General features: G+C 45.0%; 1 protein-coding gene across 2 annotated transcripts in view; it reads left to right on the plus strand.

Moving 5' to 3' along the window:
* POF1B (POF1B actin binding protein) overlaps nucleotides 1–6,991 on the plus strand; it is a 43,263-nt gene extending 36,272 nt beyond the window's left edge. The window contains exons 13-14 of one of the 2 annotated variants that reach the window (XM_075940756.1): nucleotides 4,014–4,122; nucleotides 5,255–6,085. In XM_075940756.1, coding sequence (XP_075796871.1) covers nucleotides 4,014–4,095 — 82 coding nt within the window. In that variant the 3' untranslated portion in view covers nucleotides 4,096–4,122; nucleotides 5,255–6,085. Of the gene's footprint in view, nucleotides 1–4,013; nucleotides 4,123–5,254; nucleotides 6,086–6,145 lie in introns of those variants that run through there. The other variant, XM_075940755.1, reaches the window with a different exon arrangement.
* The last annotated feature ends 18,685 nt before the right edge of the window (nucleotides 6,992–25,676 follow it).

Here is a 25,676-nt window from a genome sequence, read left to right on the forward strand (position 1 = left end):
TTCCCTAACCACCTTTTTGTTGCTAAAATACCTGTAGAAACCCTTCTTCTTATCCTTCACATCCCTTGCTAGCTGCAACTCCAGTTGTGCTTTGGCTTTTCTGATTATACCTCTGCATGCTCAAGCAATGTTTTTATAATTCCTACCTACTCATCTAAGTTTCCTCATCTTGTAAGCTTCCTTTTTGTGTTTAAGCTCACCGAAAATTTGTCCAAGCCAAGCTGGTAATCTACCATATTTACTATTCTTTCTGCACATGAGGATGGTTTGTTCCTGTGCCCTCAGTAAGACTTTGTTAAAATACAGCCAGGTCTTCTGGACTCCTTTCCCCCTCGTATTAGCCTCTTGGGGATCGTGCCCATCAGTTCCCTGAGGGAGTCAAAGTTTGCTTTTCTGAAGACGAGGATCCGTATTCTGCTGCTTTCCTTTTCTTGTTGTTGTCAGGATCCTAACACAACTATATGGTTACTGCTGCCCAGGTTGCCACCCAGTTCTGTTTCTTCTACCAATTCTTCTCTGTGAGCAGCAGATTAAGAGAAGTATGATATTGATTCCAGAAGGAACAAAAGTCTTTGCATTTCTTGTTCTCCGGAGTGGTGAACAGATCTAGATGGGGCGTCTCCCACCTATAGAAGATTGAGCATATCACATCTTCTCTGACAGACCACTTGTGGACCATGAAGGTCCTGTTGAGGGCATCTGTCAGTGTGTTCTGCAACCCTGGCAGGTATTGGGCTTCTTTGTGGATTTTGTGTGTTATACTATGGGTCATGGACTTTGCACCTCAAGGCAGAGGCTGGACAACCGTGCCCCTCCCTCCCTGCTTGTTTATATAAAACCATCGCGGTCCCATTGTCTGTACACACTGACATGCACTGGCCCTGCATCTGGGGTCAGAACACCTGACTGCCTTCAATTCCTTCACATTGAAGTGAAGCACTGTGCCCATGGGAGACCACAGTCCTTGGGTCCTCAAGTCCCCCCAGTGGATTCCCCCACCCTATGGCAAACTGCACCCCTTCTGACAGGTTCAGTGGGTTCATTCACCACCTGAGAGAATCTATCACCCACTGGGGAATAGACCACCATTTCCAGGCTGTCACGTGTCTGCATGTAGACCAAGGTGAGTCATCCTTGAAGGGGACTGAGGCATGAACATGGATATCTGATCATGTGGCAGCATGATTCCATGTGACCTAGAAGTGTGAGGTACACTCTCGCCATTGTAACAGGACACTGGGTTAAGAGTGTATATCAAGTCCTGTATCACCTGAGTCCAGGTTTCCAGGAAAGATGCTCTCCCTTGGGTTGAGTCCAAGGTCTCCCCTATAAACTCTGTTCTTTGCACTGGACTCAGGACCAACTTCTCTTCGTTGAGAAGGATGCCCAGGGCTCTGAACAGCTCTAACGCAAGGCCCACGTGTGTGAAGTGGTTCTCTGGAAGTCGCTTTTAGCAACCAATTGTCCATATAGGGAAAACCTGGACCCCTCTTGTGCAGGAAGGCTGCTGCCACCACCATATATTTGGTAATACTCTTGGGGCAGTAGACAGGCTAAACAGGAGCACTGCAAACTGATAATGCTCATTTGCTACTGTAAACCTGAGGTAGCACCAGTATCATGGAAGGATTGAAATGTGGAAGTATGTGTCCTTCATAACGAGGCCAGCAAACCAGTTTTCCGGATCCAGACAGGGAATTACAGTGATGGAATTAAGGGTGCCTCTGGGAAGCCGGGTGTGCATCCCTAGTGACTTCATGGTTTCCTGGAAGTCTTTGAGGGAATGCAACTTAGTCTGTCTGGTCCGAAAACAGACTCTTGCCATTAAAGAGGAGGTCCTGCAACATATACTGGACCTCTGGGGGAAGCCCTGAAAGGTCTGAAGCCATGCTGAATGGTGCATGGCCTCCCTCATCAACAATGTCTTTGCCACCAAGTCTGCAGAGTCTAGGGCTGCTTGTAAAGAGGTCTTAGCTATGGTGAATCCTGGTAGGAATCATGGGGCAGGAACTCCTTATACTTCGATAGCGCCTACCACTACTTGAATGCGTAATGGCTGAGGATCACCTGTTAGAGATCCTCAGCAGTAGGCCTTTTGCAGATTAGACTTTTCTGCCAAACAGATCAGTTGTGTTGGCCTTAGGGAGCAGGGACCTGCTGTCCTTGTCTCTCCTTCTCGTTGACAGCTGATACCTCGAGAGAGGAGGGATGGGGATGTGAGAACCCATTGGAGGAAACGAAGTACCTTCTCTCAACCGGGGTCTGCCACAAATGTGTATAATTTGACTGAATAGTCCTTAGAACTGGTAGAGCAACCCTTGATGGTCCCTCTTTTGACAGAATGTCCTCTATGGGGTCCTCTGGCTCATCTGTCTCCTCCATGGGGAGATTCATATTCTGGGCAACCCGTCGTAATAATTCCATGACTCGCTTGGTGCCCCCCAGGAACTCAGTGCCAGGGCCGCCGCCGGTGCTGATGGTGGTGCGCACTGTGCCAGTGGGGTCAATCCCTCTGAAGAGGAGGATGACCTGTTCTGGTGCAGTTTTGTGGACTGGGGTCAATGTAGCATTGCTGGCTTCCCCCTCTAGTGGTGTGGTCTCGGCTGTGTGGGTAGTTTATCATGCATCCTGGATGCCTCAGTTCCTGACATTTTTATCAGGTCTTGGACTGCCTCATAGGTATCAGGCGTCAAGGGAGAATTCAAGACCTGCACCGGACTCGTGTCTCGGTGACAGGTTGTGTGCCAGACTCAAGGGCCCCAGTCCTGGGCCAGAGTTGATGGCAAGTCCTGGGCCTCCCACGCTGGGGATTGCTTCCACTGTGCTTGGTTTTCTCTTGACCGGACTTATGAGGCGCTCTGCCTCTGCCCTCTTTCCTGCTTCATGGTATCAATGAAGTAGACCTATTTCTTGGCGCCACATTCTTCAGTGATGTGGAACTCTGGTGCTGGTAGTCCTTAGCCTTTCAGCCTGCAGCACATGGAGGCTGGAGCACTCGATACCAAGTTGGCTGCAAATGCCGATTTCTTGGCCTGGGGAGGTTTCAGTGCCGCCTCTATATGGAGCTATTCTAGTCTATACTCCCAGTCCTTCCTGGTACGGGGCTTGAAACCTCTACAAATTTTGCACTTTTCAGTGAGATGTTCTCCACCCAAACAGTGAAGGCACATGTTGTGTGGGTCGCTTTTGGGCATAGGGCACTTGCACACTGTACATGACTTAAAGCCTGGGGCGTTAGGCATGCCCTGGCACCCCAGAGGGGCTACAGTCTTTGTGCACTTGTCTGCTTTTCCAGTAACGACAATGACTTGCTATTTACAAGAAAGATGATGATGATGAGAGCTAAATAGTAGGGACTAGGTACTTGCCAAGGCAAAACAGCTAGGAAGTTCTATTGCTGTCTTAGATGGTAAGAAGAACTAAGGGAAGGTTAGGGTTGGCAATGGTATATATGTGCTAATATAGCGGTGCCGCTATAGCGGTCTCCACAGCTGACCCTATGGGAGCTGCTAGGAAAAAAGTTTCAGATGCTTGTGCACATGGTGAACATACACCTGACTGAAATTGATGTGAATAAGCACCCGAAGAACCTAGTTTAAAGCGCTGCTCACAAGTTAGCAAGCTTGACTGCAAATATACTCCCTTCATTAGGTGTATCCCATCTTTTCTTAGCAGTCCTTATTTCTGGAACATCATACCATAATTGAAGAATCCAAAACCCTCTCTCAGACCTGAATCATGGCATATAGTTTCTAATGGGTGACTGGCTGTAGAAGTGTATTTCCACAAGTATTTTTTTTTAAAGTGGATGCTTTTTTGAAGAGAGAATTTCCATTGGTGACCAATTGAATAATACTTTAAAGTCATGCACATATCTAGAACAAATCTGGGTGAGAACTAATCTAGAAGAGAGTATGGGGGGATGTTAGAAGTTTGGTTGTCTACGTTAAAATATAGGTGTTTAAAAAACATAGGCATTTTAAAAAGTTAACAATATTCTACTTTTTCAACAGGTACATAAACCAATATCCAATCCTTGGTCTCCTGTCTGATGACTTCTTGATGACATCATCAATTAGACAAACAGACTATTGAGGAAACTGAAGCAATGTAGAAAAACATGTAAGTTATCGATGTTATGCCATTACTTGTTATCAATGTGCAGATTAAGTTCTTTAGTGGTATTTAGGGAGTTCAGGCTTTAAAGAAGCTGAAAATGGACTTGTAAAAAGCATTAAAGCAACAGGAATTTAAAAGCCTATTTTGGAGGTTTCTTTTCTATCTCAGTAAATAAAATAGCAAAATGAGCAACAAAAGCAGCTCAGAGCATGCACTTGTCTATTATGAAACTATGACATTTCTAAAGATGGTTTATGAAGGCTGGCAAAAAATAAATAGAAGAGCCCTCTACCTTTTCCTCTTTCCTATTGTACCTCATATTTTACAACTGTACTTCAGCTTTTGAAAGGGTTGCTATTACACCATAAATTGTATTGTTATGGGGTAAATCTCAATGTAGATTAAGCCAAATCAGCAGGTAAATCCCAGAATTGAAAATGTGCCTTATTTCTATTATGTGCCACACCATCAATAAAGCAATTTGAATAAGCGACTCATAGAAAACTCAAAGCCCAGGCATGAGTTTTAGGAGTCTTTTTACAATAGATAACAAGCTAGAGCAGTGCATAGGGGCTTGTTTTCAGATAGAAGTAGTTTGCAGATTTCTGGGAGCAATACTTTAACCCTGAATGTAAATTCTTCCGTACTATCAACAATAAATATACGCTCCGCACCCTAAATTGAGCTGGAACTTCATGCAGACCAAACAGTTCCTTTCACTGAAGACATAGATACATGGCAGGTAGGAAAGACGAGGATTTAGGAGCATGGTAGATGATAACTGGGAGACTGCTCCTATGATGCCTTCTACAGTAGGAACAAACTCAGTTCTGAAGAGAAGAGGATATAAGAAAGTAGAAAGGTGGTAATAGTAAAAGAGATTGCCTTTTGCAAAGTGAGAGATGATCGCCGTACAGGAATTTAAACGAGGGAATTTTACTAAGAGTTAGGCTAAATATGGAAGAAACAATAAAAACTAAGCCTAGAGGAGATGCCAGTGAAAATGGATTAGACTTAATTTTGTAGAGAATGAGTTTGAGATGGCTGCTACATGTAAGTGCTACATACTTGTATAAAGTAAAAGGAGAAGTTAAAGCTGTTCAAAAGTTAGTTGTGTTTGTTTATTTCACTACAGGAGAGCAAGAGTATTATAAGCTGAGAAACTGAGTTTTTGTTTCCTGAAAACACCAGGATAACTCCCTAAATGAAAAATCCCTCCTACACTTAATCCTGCTCCCAATAAAATCAACAGCACCAGGATTTCCTTCAAAATCTTATATAGTAGAATCGCAGAATTAACTGACCAGTAAACGACACACCTCATTTAGAACCAGATGTATGCTATGAAACAGCAAAAAAGATTTTAAAAAATATACTACTGTTACGGGAAAGAAGCATTTTTCTTCTGCATAGTAAAGTTTCAAACTGTATTAAGTCAGTGTTCTGTTGTAAACTTTTAAAAGAACATCCATAACATTTTATTTCAGAGTTAAGGATAACCTCCATTCCCAAGATGTTCATAACTCTGAGGCTCTGCAGCAGGTTTCAATTGAAAAGAAAGGATTTCACTTAGGTTACAAACCTATGATAATATAGGATTATATTAGAAGTGTTTTATTTTTAACTCTAACAACAAATAAGATAAATTTCAGTTTGTTGCAATTACCACAAAAATTATCAGCTTTTAAGCAAATTTTTGTCACTGAAATGTGGTGGTACGTATAGTTAAAATTTTGAAAAGCACCTATGTGCGCAAATTAATGGATCTTTAAAGAATTACATTTGAGTATCACAATCTTTATACTTAAAAAGTGCCTAAGGTGAGGGCCTGAATGGGAATTAAGGCTGTTCACTTTAGGTATCTGAATCGCATAAAAAGTCAGATTAAAAAAACAAGTTTATTGCATAGATTTAATTGTAAGCAACAGTACATGTACAGAAAAATTATCACATATGTGAAATCTAATGTGATCTTTGTTTTGTGACGGAAATAACTTCCCCTCAACTAATTGCTTATTTCTTTTAGGAGTGAACAGATTCAGTGAAGGTCCCAGCTGCTCAAAAAAGCTCACCAAATTACTGTATTATTGCTTTACTTTCTCATCATCAAAAGGTTCAGTCTAATATTTAGAACCAGCTTTTCCCTGAACTTCTATCGAAGTGTGTGTGTTAAAGAGACATGCAGTGGAAAATAATGGATTGTGAAAAGCAGTGGCTGACTTTACTTAAAGCAAACAATTAACTTTATCTGATGAACATGCATTTTTCATAGTCTGCTTATTACAACCACTGTCTCATTTTCGTAACACAATACCCAGCATTACATGCAGTTAAATCTCCTACATTCTCTATGGAGACGAAAAGCAACTGGCCGAATCATTTATGAAGTTCAGTCCTTTCAGACCACACTATGTAAAGCAATTATTTCCATTCCTGTTACGTATTGCATACTAAGAAGAGTGGACCAACCTTTCTTCCCCTATTTAGTTTGCATATGGCATATTGGCTTTTTCTCTGCATGCATGGTAAATAATACCAGTTATGAAAAGTAGAAGGCAAAATTACATTGATTACAAATGATGTGGCAAAGTTTGATATATGCCTCTGTAGTAAGCCTATTCGCATATCTTGCAAAGGTATGTTCATGATGTTCATACCCCAAAAATGGATATTTTTATGATACACTTAAGTGTTTACAAGATTTTCTAGCTGTAGAAACTGGTATCGCTATTTTAAAGTGTGTTACTTTACTACTTCACAGATCTCACACTGGTTCCAGTAGTGCATTTATGTTTTCTCATCTGTCCATACTGAGATCAAATGCTAAGTGCTGCCATGAGAGGTGTATCTAGAACTTATGGAGAATACATTTTTTTTTAAAAAAAAAAAAATGCATACAGAAAACAAACTGGTATCTTTGCAAGATTATCTCAAAAATGCATGAAAAATTCTAAAAGAAAAAGTTACCTTTCTGAAAACACAACATTTTTCTACATAAATTAACCAAAATGCTTTAACCTGGGAGCAATTCCATGCCAGATAATTTCTGTTATCCAGCTCCTCACTGTTGGGCCACAAGTGGTGAATGCTAGTTTACAGGATTATATTGCCAGATTAGCAGATATATTTTACAAAAAACATCTATAAACTTTTAAATTTAAGGCAACTAAGTTTTTAAAAAGTGCACTTGAGATCATATGAATAGGTTTTTGACTGAACATTTATAAACTGAAAAACAGTTGCAACTATCCGTACCATGGCATAGTTTAAGATCCTTGAAATTTACTTGTAAATCAAAATTTCAAGGATGTGGTGTAGAGATTCTATTATAGTGGGAAAAGTAGAATGAAAATAGTGCTTGGGTCTATCTATATTCTCTGTTGTTAAGGGAGCAAAATTGCCATTTGATTCAGGACCACAGAATGTGTTCCAGTGATTTTGGTATAAGTAATATAATGGAGTGGGGTTTGAAAGAAATACATAGATACCGGGAAGAGAGGAATTAAGGGATCTATAATACTTAAATAGGTGCGAGTTTTTCGTTGCTTTTGTAAAGGTTTTCTTTTCTATATTTCTGCAAACTAATTGTTATATTATAGGCAGTTGGAATTCATTTTATATCCACACAGATGGTCAATATGTGTGTTGGTGAGAGCACTTGTGAGCTATGGATGAGAACAGCTGTGAAATAAACATCTGTCTATTAATAAAAGTGTGCAAGTTTAATTTTCTGTTAACAAAACTTGACATCGATGCGTCCGCCTGCTTTAAAAAACTTCTAATGTATCTAAGAATGAAAAGATAGACATTAATTGACTAGGCTACTTTATACTACGTTTTTATTTAACACTGTTACTAGACACCAAATCATTCTGGGACAAAGTTTTCAGAATGATCAGGTCATCCACGCAGGTACTAAGGATAGTGGAACAAAGATAGCAGAGTATGCTGAAGGGTTCTCGGGGATAAAGCCATACTCGCTTTATAGTCCTACATGCTGCAGACTTAGGGTAAGCACTAAAATCATCAATATTTTTAATTTTGAGAACATCAGAAATAAACAGTTACTGCCTCCCTTCTACCCCAATGTTATGAAAAAAATGAAGACTAACACATGGGGCAAAAATTCCTCAAATTGAAGGAATCCTCAGTGTGATCATTCAAATGTTCAGTAGTGACAAATCCATCCACCCTTACTCAAATGGCCCACTGACATCATCTCTGATTTCACAATTTCAGACACACTGAAGTTTGAATTGGTCACAACTCAAGATTTGCTTCATTCCAAAGCAACTTCCCCCATTAGGGCTTGTTTCTATACTTAAGAAGTTTTTTCATACGACAGGAAATTGCTCCATCAAGCAACCCTCATTCTTTGATCTGGGCTTCAGAACAACACTGGTGGAGTTGACAGCTAAGGATGACAAAGGTGGGCAGCAAACCATGACATGAACTTCAGAACACAATGAGCATTTTGTCACGCATCTTAATAGGAGTAGGATCAGACCCCGCTTTCAAACTCCTAAAAAATTAAAATATGAATAAGGCGACATCTACTGCACAATGTTAGCCATGGATAAGAAAGTATGGGACTCATCAGCTTCTCTCTGTAGAGATAGGACCTTTAAGTTAATTATAGAACATCTGACAAATTAACTTTCTGCAAATTATTGAAATGACATTTACACCGTTTAAAATAATTCTCATCTAGTCATGATGCAAATGTAAAGGAATTCAAAGCATTACAGCGGGGTCTGGGGAGCCCCAGCAGTGACTAGGAACCCCTGGCAGAAGCAAGGCCGGTGGCTGCTAGGGAGACCTTGCCAGGAACTCCCAGTGGGAGCGGGGCTGGTGGCTGCCTGTAAGCCCAGCCAGGAACTCCCAACAGAAGTAAGGCTGGCAGCAACGGGAGACTCAGGGCAAGGAGTCCCACAATCCAGAGAGGTGCCTAGGAGTGATCTGGTGGTCAGCAAGGGAGCATTCACCTCTCCTGATCCTGTAAACCCTCTGGTTTGGCAGTGCTCAGGTCCTGAGGGTGCTGGACCAGGGAGGTCTAACCTGTAATAACTAAAGGCTGCATTTCCCCAAAAGAATGACTCAGGTAAGTAACCCAAATTCTCTTATTACAGACTTCCATGTTTATCCGGGCTAGTGCAACCACATACAATTCATCCTCAAAGCAGTACATCTTGGCAGCTCAGAACCACCCACCTTTAGGTCCTGTTCCTTTTGCTGACTTCAGAAGCCCTCTTCAAGGGATTCATCATTAACACTGGAAGGGAGTGTGTCAGTTTGGATCACAGAAATCCCTTTGGGTTGTCCCCTGGTCATAGACTCATAGAACTGGAAGAGACCTCAGAAGGTCATCAAGCCCAGCCCCCTGCTCTAGGCAGGACCAATCCCAACTAAATCAACCCAGCCAAGGCTTTGTCAAGCCGAGACTGGAACACCGCTAGGGATGAAGACTCCACTACTTCCCTAGGTAACCCATTCCAGTGCTTCACCATCCTCCTAGTGAAATAGTTTTTCCTCATATCTAACCTGGACCTCTCCCACCACAACTTGAGACCATTGCTCCTTGTTCTGCCATCTGTCACTACTGAGAACAGCCTCTCTCCATCCTCTTTTTGGAACCTCCCTTCAGGAAGTTGAAGGCTGCTATCAAATCCCCCCTCACTCTTTGCTTCTGCAGACTAAAGAGACCCAACTCCCTCAGCCTCTCCTCATAGGTCATATGCTACAGTCCCTAATCATTTTGGTTGCCTTCCGCTGGACCCTCTCCAATGTGTCCACATCCTTTTTGTAGTGGGGGGCCCAGAACTGGACACAATACTCCAGATGTGGCCTCACCAGAGATGAATAAAGGGGAATGATGACATCTCTGGATCTACTGGCAATGTTCCTCTTAATGCAACCTAATATGCCATTAGCCTTCTTGATTACAAGGACACCCTGTTGACTCATATCCAGCTTCTCATCCACTGTAACCCTCATGTCCTTTTCTGCAGAACTACTACTTAACTGGTTGGTCCCCAGCCTGTAACACTGCTTGGGATTCTTCCGTCCCAAGTGCAGGACTCTACACTTGTCCTTGTTGAACCTCATCAGAGTTCTTGTGGCCCAATCCTTCAATTTATCTAAGTCACTCTGGACCCTATCTCTGCCCTCAAGCTTAGTGTCATCTGCAAACTTGCCGAGGGTGCTATCCATCCCCTCATCCAGGTCATTAATAAAGATACTGATCAAAACCGGTCCTGAACCGAACATTGGGGCACTTCACTAGAAACTGACTGCCATCCTGACATCAAGCTGTTGATCACTACCCGTTGGGCCCGACAGTCTAGCCAGCTTTTTAGCCATCTTACAGTCTGTTTATCCAATCCATACTCCTTTAACTTGCTGGTATGAATATTGTGGGAAACCGTAGCAAAAGCTTTGCTAAAGTCAAGGTATATCACATCCACTGACATTCGCATATCCACAGAGCCAGTTACCTCATCATAGAAGCTAATGAGATTGGTCAGGCATGACTTGCCCTTTGTGAATCCATGCTGACTATTCCTAATCACTTTCCTTTCTTCCAAGTGCCTCAAAATGGATTCCTTAAGGATCCCCTTCCATGATTTTTCCAGGAACCGAGGTAAGACTGACCGGCCTATAGTTCCCTGGATCGTCCTTCTTCCCTTTTTTGAAGATGGGCACTACATTTGCCTTTTCCCAATCATCGGGGATCTCTCCCAATCTCCACAATTTTTCAAAGATAATGGCCAAAGGCTCCTCAATGACATTTGCCAACTCCCTCAATACCCTCAGATGCATTAAGTCCGGACCCATGGATTTGTGTACGTTTAGCTTTTCTAAATAGTTCCTAACCTGTTCTTTACCCACCAAGGGATGACCATCTTCATCCCATCTTGCGTCACTTAGCGCATTAGTCTGGGAGCCGACCTTGTCCGTGAATATAGAGACAAAGAAACATTGAGTACTTCAGCTTTCCCCACATCATCTGTCACTAGGTTACCTCCTTCATCCAGTAGGGGCCCCACACTCTCTCTGATCACCTTCTTCTTGTTAACATGCCTGTAGAAACCTTTCTTGTTATCCTTCACATCCTTAGCCAGTCGCAATTCCAATTGTGCTTTCGCCTTCCTGATAACCTCCCGGCATCCTCGAGCTATACCTTTAAACTCCTCCCTAGTCATTTGTCCAAGTTTCCACTTTTTGTAAGCTTCCTTTTTGTGCTTAAGTTCACCAAGGATTTCCCCCATAAGCCAGTCCGGTCTCCTACCATGTTTGCCTCTCTTGCTACGCATCGGGATGGTTTCTTTCTGTGCCTTTAATAAGGCTTTTTAAAATACTGCCAGCTGTCCTGGATGCCTTTCCCCTTCATGTAAGCATCCCAGGGGATTCTGCCCATCAGGTGTCTGAGGGAGTCTCAATCTGCTTTTCTGAAGTCCAAGGTGTGTATTTTACTACTCTCTTTTCTTCCTTTGGTCAGGATCCTGAAATCTACCATCTCATGATCACTGCTTCCCAGGTTGTCACCCACCTCTACTTCCCCTATTAGTTCCTCCCTGTTTGTGAGCAGAAGGTCAAGCTGCGCACGGCCCCTCGTCAGATCCTTCAGCACTTGTGCCAAGAAGTTATCCCCAACATTCTCCAAAAACTTCCTGAATTGCCTGTGTACTGCCGTATTGGTTTCCCAGCAGATGTCAGGGTGATTAAAGTCCCCACGAGAACCAGGGCCTGCGATCTGGAAGCTTCTCTCAGTTGTCCGAAGAAAGCTTCATCTACCTGATTCGGTGGCCTGTAGTAGACACCAACCACAACATCACTGCTGTTGTTTGCACCTCTAAACTTAACCCATAGACTCTCAACAGGTTTTTCTCCCTCTATATACTGGAGTTCAGAGCAATCATAGTGCTCTCTTACGTATAGTGCAACTTCTCCTTTTCTCCCCTGCCTGTTCTTCCTGTATGGTTATACCCTTCCATGACAGTGCTCCAGTCATCCCACCAAGTCTGTTATCCCAATTAAATCATATTTCTTGCACTGGGCCAGGGCCTCCAGTTCTCCCTGTTTGTTGCCCTGGCTTCTTGCATTAGTATACAAACATCTCAGATAACCAGTTGATTGCCCTGCCTTCTGGTGTGCTGATCAAGCTGCCAATGCCCACCTTTCTGTGCTCTGAGGCTCCCCACTACTGTCGTCTTGCTGGGCCAGAAGCTCTGATCTCCCCCAGCCAAGGCAGAGATGATGATTCCACCCCCAACAGAGCAATACAGACAGGCTACTTCTAGACTGGCATGATTTTCCAGAAATGCTTTTAACGGAAGTAGGAATAAGAGATCCTTCGGAAAAGGGTTTATTTTCTGGAGAATCATGTCTAGACTGGCGCTTTTCTCCGGCTTATCCCCAAGCTGGAAAAAAGCGGCAGCCATGTTAATGCAAATGCCGTGGGGGATATTTAAATCCCCCGCAGATTTGCCTATTCCAAAGTGTCTCATCTGCATCCCTTTTCCGGAAAAGGAGTGCAGTGTAGACACAGCCCTATTGTTTGGCTTTTTCTCTTGTGTCCCTGTGCCCAAGGTGGGAATTCTTCATACTCAGTTCAAACTTCTCTCACCTCAAGTGAAAAAGTACAATATCCAAAATGGATTGCAGCATCAGGTGACCTGGTCACATGTCACAGAGCTATTAATTCTTCTTCGAGTGGTCCCCGTGGGTGCTCCACTCCAGGTGTCGGGTCCCGGCGCCGCTGGTCGGAAAGTTTTCATAGCCGTAGCCGGGCCGGACCGCGCATGCGCGAGCGCAGCGCTTGGCGTTCGCGCCTTTGCAACGGTCCGGCCCCCCCTCGTCAGTTCCTCTCAGCCGCCCGTGGTTGCTGGCGGAAGGCCGCTTCTCTCCTCAGACAGGAACCGTCCTTTTAAAAAAAAAAAAAAAAAAAAGAAGAGAGAAGAAAGATAGTTAGTCGAATTGGATAAGAATAGTTAGTTTATAAAAAAAAAAAAAAAGAAGAAAGGAAAATTATGCCTGGGTCACCAGGTTGTAAGCGGTGCATTCAATGCAAGGAAGCCATGCCCGCATCTGACAGGCATGAAGCCTGTGTAAGATGTCTGGGAGAAGCGCATGTGCCACAAAAATGCACTCATTGCGCAAAATTAACTCCCAGGGCGCGCAGAGAAAGATATGCGTTTAAAGCTGCTTCTCTGCGATAAGGCACTACAGCCTTCTGAGCAGCAGCTCTCAGAATCTCCCGGAGGGCAAGGGAAAAGATCAAGGTCCCCACCGGCAATGGGAACAAAAAAGAAAAGAGCTTCCCCTACGCGTTCCCTCCCGCCTCCTTCACTGTCACGTGTTCCTCAGGGACATAAGCAGGGTGCCTCCGGGGCCGCAAGACAGCCAGAGAGGTCGCATAAGCCGCAGGCGGCAACATCAAGCCGCACGTCATCGGCACCGGCTCTGCGCCCCACTGAGAGCGCGATTGACTTACAGCGCTCGGCACCGCTACAAGGGCTGGAGCCGCGGCAGTCTGCCCAGCCGCAAACCCGAGCGGCACCGCAAACGGCTGCTCTAAGCCAGAGCAAGCCAGCACCGGGTCCGGCACCGGATACAGCTCTGACAGACGGCACCGGGGAGCATAGCGAACGGGGCTGGCAGAGCGCCCCCCACCGTGCCGAGTCGGCACCGGCGGATCAGCTTACTGTTGCAGCCGCACCGGAGGAGCAGCTGCCTACGGTGCCGGGCAGGGCAGCAAGACAACATGACGATGCTGTCTTAATTATTCCTCCCCCTGCCAATTCTTCTTTATCAGCACAAGGGAGGGAGGCTCCTCCTACCTCTGCAGTCCCCACTAAGGCTGCTAGGAAGTCAGTACTGAGACATTCAATTTCACCATCACTTGAGCCTTCAATCTCTCCCTCTCATTCACCGAGGATCAGTCATCTCGCGTCTTCTCATAACCAAACAATGTCCCCACAATGGAGATCAAGGTCTCGTTATTCTGACCATCGCGAACGGTATCATTATTATCATCGGGAATCGTCATACAGATCCCGCTCACCAAGCTACTCCCCCCCGAGATCCTATCATAGGGGGTATGCCAGTAGATACTCCTTGCGGAGGTCGTCTCCTGACCACCCTGAACATAGGGGCAATCGATCATCTTCCGAATATGGAAGACTTTGTTGGAAATAAGCCAGGACACTCTGGATGCAGGTGAAAACAAGCGGAGGATTTATTATACATCAGCTGATGGAGTGACACGCAGGGGTTACCCTGGTGAACACTGGTTAATTAACACTATACAATAGGTTATATAGTCAGCAGGTGGACGGAGGAAAAATGATTTGATAGGTCTAGCAGCAAGACGAAATGAGCACATAAGCCAATAGAACTACTAAAGATTACATAATATCTCTGCCCATTGCAAAGTAACAGCTCGTTAATTAATATACAGGTGGTTATTGTTCAAATGCCAAAACATGTCAGCAAAACAGTAATAACATTTTAGTCTGCATAGATGATGATGTTGCTATAGCAGGCGGGTATGGCCTTGAGTTGGTGCAGCGCTTGGTTCTCAGGCTTATTATCTAGGAGTGAAGCAAGACAGTTTAAGCAGATTTTATGAATGTTATCTTAAGCAAAATGTGTTACGTTACTAACTGAGACCCTGTCTGAGTGTTTTAGAACGTGGTTGCTATGGTGTCCAGGGTCGTTCCACTGTCTGCAGCTCTTATCTTGACTGTGGTGTTCCCAGGCCTTAATCCTAGAATGGAGTTATGCTGTTTAGAGGCCTACTAGCACACTTAGGGCTGCCTCAGTTTACCCTACAGTTCCCTCCTTTTGACCTTAGGGTTCTCTGACCCGCCAGGTCAAATACAGTAATTTTAGGGTGTTCATTCTACGCTGGAAGCGACGGCACAATACCAGTACCAGTATGAATGTTATGATTGAAACTCCCCACATCATTTGGCAAAACACTACCTAAATCCACTCCCAGGGTATTTCTTTGCCGGTGAAGGCACTGCCCATGATTTAGGTTTGACCTCTACTGCCTGGTCGAGTGCCTCAGAGGTAGGTGTTTGGCATGGTCCACGGTGTTTCCCTATCTGTGTGTACCTCAGACGGCCAGCCCTGATATATCTTTGGGCATTGGCCACCAACTCCTTGATCTTTGCCTGCAGGGCCAGTAAACCCTCCTCTTGGTACTTACTTCCGCTGTGCCACTCAGGATCTCATGTTAAGTTACTCATCACTGCCGAAGTGCGATAGAGCCGCATTCCATTAGTGGTCAGGATCGCCCGGTGGGGGACTGTTCTGCACACAGACGGATATGTAGAGGGGCAGGATGGAGTGATCTGTCTGGGTAGTCAAACACCAGTAGGTACCGTTTATTTGGACCAGCTCGATGTTTATTTGTTTTTCTGTGAGAACCACATTAAACCTAGGCAGATTCGTCATGATGTTAAATGGGCAGGTACATAAAATTTTTATCAAAGTGGGTGCAATAATCCCTGGATACAGGGAGGCTTCTACACCTTCAGAATAAGCAATGCTCTCTACTCTATCTATATGCTCTTGCTTTAGGCAGGGAGGTTACCATTCTGATCATTGTGAGTGAGGAACCCCTAGAGGGGCCAAAACAAACGGTTATACTATGGCCTGTCTAGGTGGGCCTTTGGGTCCTCAATAATTCTCTACTTCCCCACTCTCATGGATAGGCACAGGGAAGATGGGGACTCATTACTTCTATAAGGGCTGGGTGGTAGTGGCTAAAGCTTACTCTGTTCTTCAATACTGGCCTTTTAATTTCTTTAATTTAGTTTGATTAATTAACAATCTTAATTAGTCTCTGGTCCAAATATCTGGTTAGGTTTAGTGAAGTGGACACAGAGCTGAACAGATCCTTCAAACTATTTAGGTTCACTTGATTAGCTTGGCTAGTGTCTAGGCCTTTACAGGCACTGGATATTACTGCATCTACCAGCTTAGACATAAGTGCTACTGACAGAGTTTCCGGGCCCAAACCAATCTGCGATGGTATCTGCTAAGCCCCGTTGTTGCCTAATTAGGCACTTGCCAATTCCATTAGCCAGTCTAGCACACAGCTGGTCTATACCAGTGTGGAACATCACCAAGGTAAGGACCAGTGACAGTTGTCTTAGTTCTGGGCCGGGTCTGTTCAGGGAATAATGCACAATTGGGAGGCTCTATTTTGTCCTCAAGGACTTGGTTAATAAAACTTAAATGAGGGCAATTTAGCAATGGCCCTTGTTTAACAAGTGACAGCTATGCCTTAGGGGTTACCTTTGTTTGGGCTTTAAGTGGTAAGCCTCAGTGGGAGTTAGTAGGTTTAACCTCAGTGGCCTGATGTTAGTGTTTAGCTTCTTTCCCACAATAGTCCATACAAACTTTAACTCGGAGGACTGTGTATTCTTTGTCCTCGTAGTGTTCATGTTGTTACAATAAACAAATAATTATGTGTGAATGAGGAGAGGCCTAAGGCCGTGTATTCCCCATTGCTATTAGTGTGTATTTGTTCTATGTATGTGACTTGAAGGACGTTACATTGACTAGAGTCACTGTTTCTCTTATAGGACCAAGCATGGTTCACAGATGTTTAATTGTTAATAGGAACCCATGCAATTCCATAATTCTTGAGGCCTTTTAAGGCATCAGGCACCAATGAATAGCAGGGCAAGTAGCTGTTATTGCAATGGTGAGGTTACTAGTTTCCTCATTGTTGTGGGCATCTTTACTTAAATATGCTGATGTCCCACTTGCCCGTGTTGTTACTTATAAATTTGTTATTATCTCTGGCCAAACCACTTTTATGGTTGGTGTGCAAATTTGCAGAAGCTAAATATTTTATTTATGTAGCCATTAAAGCAAAACCAATCCAGTGGTGGAGGGGCTGGTATCCTATTCCCAGTCCTTCTGTTCACGTGATGCGCTCCTTGCTTCCTTCCAGTCCTTTTCTTGTTCACCTGTGGAGACATTGTTAACATTCTCCTAGCTTAAACAATTACTAAACTATTATCCTTTTACTGAGTTTTAAAGTTGCCAATTGATTAAGTTTAGAGTTGCCAATTGATTGGGCCCAATTATTAATTTTGTTGGTTTAAATTCATGCTTCTGCTTTACTTAAATTATCCTTTCATTAAAACAATTTCCTATACACAACAACATTTGCAATATGTATTACAATTAAGACACACAAGACAAACTTGGACAGAACACAAGCTTATTATGTCATGACACAGAACCATGGTTTTTTGTTGTTGTTGTTTGTTGTTTTTCTTCAGCTGGCACCAGTGCTTTCTGATGATCTGAAAGACAAGAAAACATTTCTACCCACATTGGGGTAGTGCATTATATTTAGAATACTTTTTCTTTGCAGATGTTCTTTCCTAATTTTTATTAACCTGTTGTTACCTAATGGTATGCTTTGTTTTGCACACCAGCTTCAGAGGGTTTGAGTAAATTACTTCATTGTTCAATTATTAAGTTGAAGATGACATGCTTCAGTTTCCATCTTGTACTGCAGTCCAGGCTCTTTTTCTTTTAATGTGTGAAGCTTCAAATAATTTGCTGCCACAGAAACTTTTTCTTAGAACAAGGCACTTGCTAGTTACTATTTCAGCAAGCAAAAAGCTTTTCTTTCCTGAAAAGAATCATATACAATGTTACAGGCTTACTTATGGGGGACAGTGCTCCCCCCTTTCTAGAACAGACAGGCAGTTTGCAGACACAACTTTGGATCTGAAAGCAAGCTAAAAGTGCTATCAACTCAGCCTTGAACAGAGACACAGTGAAGTTTCAGGGCTTGGATTCTTAAAACAATGGTTTGTTTTTTAAAGAGTAAATTTAACCCTAAGGATTGAATGTATAGATTTCATTCTTTTATACAGTTATCCAGTTAAGTATCAATCGAATTTCTTATTTACTTTCTACTATGCTTTTTTCCCTCTTCTTCTTTCTTATGGTCTATCTTGATTCTTGCTAAATGACCTTTCTTAATGACACAAGTTTATCCAATATTAATTTGGTAAGGAGAGTGGGCTTTCCAATTAGCCCCCACACCTCCTTATTCTTTTCAATATGTAAATCTAAATGTGTATTATTGCAGTCAGCTATTATTAATTTTAAACTTCTCAATATAGGGTTTTCATAACATCCATGCTGCAGCAGTTGATCTATGCTGCTGATTCTGGGGTGGATCACTTGCCCATGCTCTGTAAGGAGATTTAGCTTCTGGTGATTACATCTTTAAATTTAATTTCTACCGGTTGACTTTAGGGTGGCCTTTAGGTTACTTTCTCCCATGCCCTCAAGCTAATTATAACAGCGTGTGAGGGAAGGGTTTTAACTGTTTTTTGTTGTTGTTGTTTTTATTTTCCTCTGGACGGCCCCCACTCATGCGGTGTGAAACATCCTTGGGTTGCCTACGATTCTAGCCAGAGGGGCTGTAGTTATCTCTTTACTGACAAAGGCTTGAGAATCTCCTGAAGTTGCTTGGCAGCCCTTTTCTGCTCCTGCGTTGTGTCTTGTGTATATGTTTTTAACCAAAATGCCTAGGGTCAATATGGCTTGATGGTCGGCAGGCATTCTTTCCTTGAGAATTTGGAGGAATACTTCCCATCAGCTGTTAAGTTTAATTGCTTTGGATCGGGCAAAGTTGTTACTAGAGCCTGGTTTTCCATTGGGAAGAGCTGATCCTTTTTAGTTATCTTTCATGCCTCCTCTCTAGCTATAACGATGTAAAGCTCATATGGGTCTGGGCATAGAGAGGAGTAAAGGGGTAATGTGTCAAATTCCCCCTCTAAGCTTGGGTGAGGCAGCACAGTTGATATGGGTGCGCCAGCTGGGAAATCCTTTCCTCTCACTCCCAGTGCATTCTTTTGGCACAGAGGCACTGCTGCTTGTAAGTTACATTTCTTACCATAGGGAGGATTTCTTTTTGCTTTTCTGAGCTTCAATTTTATCCTTCTGGCTTTAATTTCTTTTCTGTCAATTTGTTAAATGCTTACAGGTCCTTGGACCATGATGCACATACATGTAGTGGGTGCCTTTCTGCAGTGGGGGTATGCTTAGACTAATTCCCATTCATTTTAGTTATTCAGGGGAGTATTTTGTCCACTCCTTGTTTGTTCAGTGGCTTATAGGAAACTAAATCTACATACTCCAAAGAAGGGGTCTGCTGCGTTTAGAGTGTCAGACCTTATTAGCAGCTTATGAAATAAGGGGAGTCGTCACTCCCTCACATATCCGCTTGGCCTCAAGGTTCGGCTGACCTCCCCTTGCATTTAAGACCTTGTCAGCGGCATTCACTCCTCATACATCAATTTGCATTCATTCAGATGAGTGATTATAAATGTGGTTTTTAACATACTATCAGTAGGAGAAATAGGATTATCTCTAGCAGGAAAAGGAGCACTCCTTGGGATTGAACAAATAATGACAGGGTATGACATACAAACACACAACACGTGGTCCGGAGAACGCAGAAGTTCAGCGGATCACACTTTCCAGCTGTAACAGCTACAGCTCACCGTCCGACCTTCCCAGTCCCTCCGGACAGGCGCTGGGTTCTTTCTCTTCCAGTCCTAGACTTGGGTGCTTTGGCTCCCAATCCGGCTGGGCTTAACTTCCAGCTCGGGCTCGGGCACCTTGCTCTCGACCCGGCTGACTTACTTCCAGCTCGGGCTCGGGCACCTTGCTCTCGACCCGGCTGACTTACGGAGGCTGCGCGCGGCTTTCCTCCCTGCTTCTGCTTTTTGGTACCTCCTCGGGGAGTCCACACACGACTTAACTGTCCCTCTTTAGCTTCGTCTTTCAGACGTACTCTTAGGGATCAGCCTTTTTCCCCGAACTTCCGTGTGTGGGCTTATACCGTACGGTCTTCTCTTCTTGTAGCGCCTCTTGGTACCTTCACAATTACTGGCGGGGATTTGCACTATGCGAGAGTGTGTACGTTAAGTGCCTGTTGGGGGGTGTCCGCCAGGTCTTACAATGTTACGTGCAATGAGAGAGTGGGTCACCAGTTCGTGCTGCCTGCCGCCTTGCGTACTCGGCCAATCCCGAGCTTAACGTACGGCTCAATCACTCCCTGGTGATTTATCCAGTCTCTCCGTAACGAGCCCCTTAGTTCTAACAGTACACAACTCTCTTGTGCTCGTCCCCAGTGGGGGGGTTAGATGTTCCTCCCTCCCTCTTTCAGGCCTGCCTCATATACTTGGTTCACCCTCATCCAGGTATCTCATGCCTCAAATGGGAACGGAACCAGGATGTGTCTGAAGGAAACCAGAGACGTCAACCCCTAGACCTAATGAGGTGGTAAATTAAATATACTCACCTCTCTTGGGTTTCAGTCTCCAGCTCCCGATCAGCTCACAAGCCTGAATCCCGGACGAGCCCCCAAACTGTTGGAAATAAGCCAGGACACTCTGGATGCAGGTGAAAACAAGCGGAGGATTTATTATACATCAGCTGATGGAGTGACACGCAGGGGTTACCCTGGTGAACACTGGTTAATTAACACTATACAATAGGTTATATAGTCAGCAGGTGGACGGAGGAAAAATGATTTGATAGGTCTAGCAGCAAGACGAAATGAGCACATAAGCCAATAGAACTACTAAAGATTACATAATATCTCTGCCCATTGCAAAGTAACAGCTCGTTAATTAATATACAGGTGGTTATTGTTCAAATGCCAAAACATGTCAGCAAAACAGTAATAACATTTTAGTCTGCATAGATGATGATGTTGCTATAGCAGACGGGTATGGCCTTGAGTTGGTGCAGCGCTTGGTTCTCAGGCTTATTATCTAGGAGTGAAGCAAGACTGTTTAAGCAGATTTTATGAATGTTATCTTAAGCAAAATGTGTTACGTTACTAACTGAGACCCTGTCCGAGTGTTTTAGAACGTGGTTGCTATGGTGCCCAGGGTCGTTCCACTGTCTGCAGCTCTTATCCTGACTGTGGTGTTCCCAGGCCTTAATCCTAGAATGGAGTTATGCTGTTTAGAGGCCTACTAGCACACTTAGGGCTGCCTCAGTTTACCCTACAACTTCACTATCGTTCTCGGCACTGCTGTTGCCATACTCCTCATGAAGCGCGACAATTGTCTCCAATTCAAGACTGGAAGGGGGTGTCATCTCGGCAGCAGAACCGCTCGCCTTCAGTTCACCTATCTGAGCCTGAGGAAGGACAGATATCGGATACGGACGATCAACTGCGGACTGCATCCCAAAAAGATATGTCGTCATCTTATCCAGACGATGCAGTGTTTGAAGGGGACCCATCTCCCCCAGACGACACAAAGGACTTTCAAGAGCTTTTTAGGAGAGTGGCCCAGTCTCAAGATGTTCAGATATCAGACACTCCAAGAAAACAATTTAAGCTCTGGAGAAACTTAAACCCTAAGCAACAATCTAAAGTTGCCCTTCCTATGGACGAGGCTATCCTCCAATCAGCAACAGAAATTTGGCATACCCCGGCTTCGACTCCACCAACTTCGAAACTGGCGGAGAAGCGCTACTTTATAGCATCTAAAGACTCAGAATTTCTTTTTACTCACCCGCAGCCAAACTCCTTGGTTGTTGACGCAGCTCTCCAAAGGGCTAAGAACCCACAGCTGAAAAATGCGGGGGCTGATAAGGAGGCAAAGAAATTGGACGCCTTTGGCCGAAAGGTTTATACATCGGCCACGTTGCTCCTCCGCATAACGAATTATACAGCTCTCTTAGCGAATCATAGCTTCGATAGTATAGCGAAGCTTACTGAGCTGTCCCAAAGATCTTCGGAGGCGGACGGGGAGCTGCTACGATCTATCCTCAAGGAGGGCTATGCATGTTCAAAGGCCAATCTTCAGATAGCTATGGATATAGCTGATACAGCAGCTCGGGGAGTAGCAACAGCAGTGTCAATGAGGCGCTCTTCCTGGCTCGCCACGGCGGCGGTGCCCAAGGAGTTGCACTCCAAGGTAGAAGACCTCCCGTTTGATAAGGTGAAATTATTTGCAGAAAAAACAGATGAGGTCCTTCATACTGGGAAAGACTCAAGAACAACACTTCGTACGCTCGCCATGTACGCACCACCATTCCGCCGCCGGCGTTATTTTCCATACCAAAGACGGTATGATTATCAGTCTCGGAGACAGCAAAATCGCCCTTTCGACCAATCGCGATCAAGACAGCACCCTCAACGAAGGCGTCCACCACCACCTAGAGTGACGGGCATGCCTGCCTCAAAACAGCAAGTTTGACTCCCTGGTCGGGGGCAAGCGCATACTACCAATCACCCTGGCAAAACCCATTTTCCACCACCGCTTACGACCTTACTATCACCAATGGGTCGAAATAACATCGGACAAATGGGTCCTGGAAGTCATAAACAGCGGCTTCACCATTCCCTTCACCTCCATCCCCCCCACCACCCCACCCTCCCCGTCCCTTTTCAGAGACCCATCTCACGAAAATCTCTTGCAACAGGAAGTTCATCACCTCCTGGATATCGGAGCAATAGAGAGGGTCCCCGATCAGTTCAGGGGAAGAGGGTTCTATTCCAGATACTTTCTAACGGAAAAGAAAACGGGGGGTTGGAGACCCATTCTCGATTTAAGAGGTTTGAATCGTTCTCTTCGCAGACAGCGCTTCAAAATGGTGACCCTGAATTCCATAATACCATCCCTCGATCTCAACGATTGGTTCGCTGCCCTCGATTTACAAAATGCGTATTTTCACATCACAATACATCCCGCTCACAGACGTTTTCTGTGATTTGTGATAGGCCACGATCATTTTCAGTATCGGGTTCTACCATTCGGGCTTGCGTCAGCTCCCAGGGCGTTTTCAAAAACCCTGGCTGTTGTAGCGGCGCATCTGCGTCGGTTACAGGTGATAATATACCCATATCTGGACGACTGCTTAATAAAAGCTGCCACGCAGCGAGAGGCATCGCAGATGGTGGCGACGGTCGAGCAAACGTTTGAATCACTCGGCCTCCTCCTCAACAAGCAGAAATCGACACTTGTCCCAACTCAATTCATAAAGTTTATAGGGATAAACCTAGATTCACGCATGGCAAGAGCTTACCTACCTCAAGAAAGATTTCAAGTAATCAAGGATCTAGTTACTATACTCACCAGCAACATGACCGTATCGGTACACAATTGCCTTCGTCTCCTGGGACATATGGCAGCAGCCACCGCAGTAGTTCCTCATGCGCGCCTCCACTTGAGGGGCCTCCAACATTGGCTGTCCACGGTTTATGTCCCCGTGAGACACGACATTCAAAAGCTAGTGTGGCTGCCCCCGCATGTTCAGAGATCGCTGCAGTGGTGGACAAAGGCGCAAAACCTTCTGCCGGGAGTTCCATTCCATCGGCAACAACCATCGGTGCAGATAACATCGGATGCCTCGCTCATAGGCTGGGGGGCCCACATGGACAGCGAACGAATCCAGGGCAAATGGTCGCTGAGCGACCGGCGTCTGCACATAAATCTGTTGGAACTTCGGGCAATCTTCTACGCATGCAAACATTTTCTTCCCCAGATCAAAGATCTCACAGTAAGGATACTGACGGACAATGTAGTGGCGATGTATTATGTCAACAGACAAGGAGGAGCACGATCACGCTCCCTATGCGCCGAAGCAGTGCGGTGTTGGAACTGGTGCATACAGAACAGAGTAACCATAACAGCATCATACTTACCTGGCACCGCCAATGTAATTGCAGACTCCCTCAGCAGACAATTCCCCACGGATCACGAGTGGGAAATAAGGACAGACATACTATCTGTGATATTTCGAAGATGGGGTATTCCACTGGTAGACCTATTCGCAACATACAGCAACAGGAAGTGTTGCCCATATTGCTCGAGGGCAGGACTCGGCAAAGGCTCTCTCGGCGATGCGCTTCTGATCAGATGGAAAAAGGCACTTCTGTATGCGTTTCCTCCCACGCCGCTTATCTCCAGGACACTAGAGAAAATCAGATTAGAGGCGGCGACTGTCATTTTGCTAGCGCCAGCATGGCCCAGACAAGCCTGGTATCCATTCTTACACAGGATGTCAATTCAGCCACCTTACCCTCTTCCTCTCCATCAAGATCTCCTTACTCAGGAACAGGGTGCGCTATTACACCCCGGACTGCAGGCGTTGCATTTGACAGCGTGGCTTCTCAGTGATTGAAAGGAGATGAAAACCTGTGCTCTGAAGAGGTCAAGACAGTACTTCTTCACAGTAGGAAAGAGTCTACGCGGAATACGTACCTGGCAAAGTGGCGGAGATTTTCTGACTGGTGCATTCAGAACGACATACACCCCCTATCATCTCCTCTACAAAATGTTTTGGACTACATCCTTTATTTACGGAATTCAGGACTTACACTATCGTTTCTAAGAGTGCACTTGGCAGCCATCAGTGCCTTTCATCAACCAGTAGAAGGTTCCTCGCTCTTCTCCCACGTAATTACAAAGAGGTTCTTGAAAGGGCTCCAAAACTTATATCCACCACGAAGCGCACCTCCCCCTTCCTGGAATCTCGATTTAGTGTTGGATACCATTATGTACCCACCTTTTGAGCCCTTAACATCGGTTTCGCTACATATTCTAACGATGAAAACAGTCTTCCTACTTGCAATTACATCGGCAAGACGGGTAGGGGAACTGAGGGCGTTGATGGCAAGCCCTCCCTTTACAGTTTTTTCCAAAGATACGGTAACACTCCGATTACACCCGGACTTTATTCCCAAAGTTTGTTCTTCTTTCCACATTAACGAGCCTATTGGTCTCCCGACTTTTTATCCCAAACCTCATTCCTCCAGTAGAGACGCTCTGTTCCACACACTCGACATCCGACGCGCGCTGTCTTTCTATATAGACAGAACACGCCAATGGCGACGAACTGACAGGCTGTTGGTATCTCTGGCACCTAGATCGAAAGGCAAAGCACTTTCCACTCAACGCATTGCAAAATTAGTTACGCTCTGCATTACGGAATGTCACTCAATTAGAAACAAATCTCTTCCTTCTTTACCTCGGGCTCACTCCACGCGAGCTGTAGCGACTTCCACTGCCTTCGCAAGGGGAATTCCCCTAGCGGATATTGGCCGTGCGGCTACTTGGGCTTCTAGTGTAACTTTCGCACGTCATTATGCCATAACGAAGAGGTGGGCTTCAGACGCTGCGGTAGCCTCTGCGGTACTGTCCACGGTAGAAAATAATTGACCCGGAGCGCGTTCTGGGTTACTGCTTTGTACTCACCTGGAGTGGAGCACCCACGGGGACCACTCGAAGAAGAAGAAGAAGTTACTCACCCTGTGTAGTAACGAGGGTTCTTCGAGATGCGTCCCTGTGGGTGCTCCACGCCCCACCCTCCTCCCCGCTCCGGGTCTCTCTGCTTTGTCTTCCAGGGACTGAGCGGTGAGAGGAACTGACGAGGGGGGGCCGGACCGTTGCAAAGGCGCGAACGCCGCGCGCTGCGCTCGCGCATGCGCGGTCCGGCCCGGCTACGGCTATGAAAACTTTCCGACCAGCGGCGCCGGGACG

This window comes from Pelodiscus sinensis, chromosome 13 (assembly GCF_049634645.1).
Source record: "Pelodiscus sinensis isolate JC-2024 chromosome 13, ASM4963464v1, whole genome shotgun sequence".
Taxonomy (NCBI): domain Eukaryota; kingdom Metazoa; phylum Chordata; order Testudines; family Trionychidae; genus Pelodiscus; species Pelodiscus sinensis.